At 66.4% G+C, this 384-nt stretch overlaps 1 protein-coding gene across 1 annotated transcript in view; it reads right to left on the bottom strand.

Annotated features, from left to right (window-relative positions):
• Positions 1–384, bottom strand: part of CKM (creatine kinase, muscle) — a 9,662-nt gene that overhangs the window by 929 nt on the left and 8,349 nt on the right. The window contains exon 8 of the mRNA XM_015561197.1: positions 4–190. Coding sequence (XP_015416683.1) covers positions 4–190 — 187 coding nt within the window. The remainder of the gene's footprint in view (positions 1–3; positions 191–384) is intronic.

Below are 384 nucleotides of genomic sequence, written 5' to 3'. Positions count from 1 at the left end.
CTGTGCCCCGCTTCTGCAGGCGCAGGCGGCTGAGGATCTCCTCGAACTTGGGGTGCTTGCTCAGGTGTGCCAGCTTCACGTGCACGCCCCCGCGCAGCCCGGTGCCCAGGTTGGAGGGGCAGGTGAGCACGTAGCCCAGGTGTTCGTTCCACATGAAGGGGTGGCCGGCTTTCTTGAAGATCTCCTCAATCTGAGGCAGGTGAGAGGACCAGGGGTCAGCGCCAGCGGGCGCCCCCAAACGCCCCCAAACCCGGACGGAGTGGGAAGGGACGGGACGTGAGGATGTGCGTGGGGCGGGGTCCTGAGGGGGCGCAGCTGGGGAACTGAAAGGACCGACACGGATCACAGCGGGATTCTGAGGGGCGGGGCTTTGTGTTGTTGGGG

The sequence above is a fragment of the Myotis davidii genome, unplaced genomic scaffold (assembly GCF_000327345.1).
Source record: "Myotis davidii unplaced genomic scaffold, ASM32734v1 scaffold796, whole genome shotgun sequence".
In the NCBI taxonomy this organism is placed as follows: Eukaryota; Metazoa; Chordata; class Mammalia; order Chiroptera; family Vespertilionidae; genus Myotis; species Myotis davidii.
The sequence above is the reverse complement of the archived record's forward strand: the minus strand, read 5'-3'. Positions and strand labels throughout refer to the sequence as shown.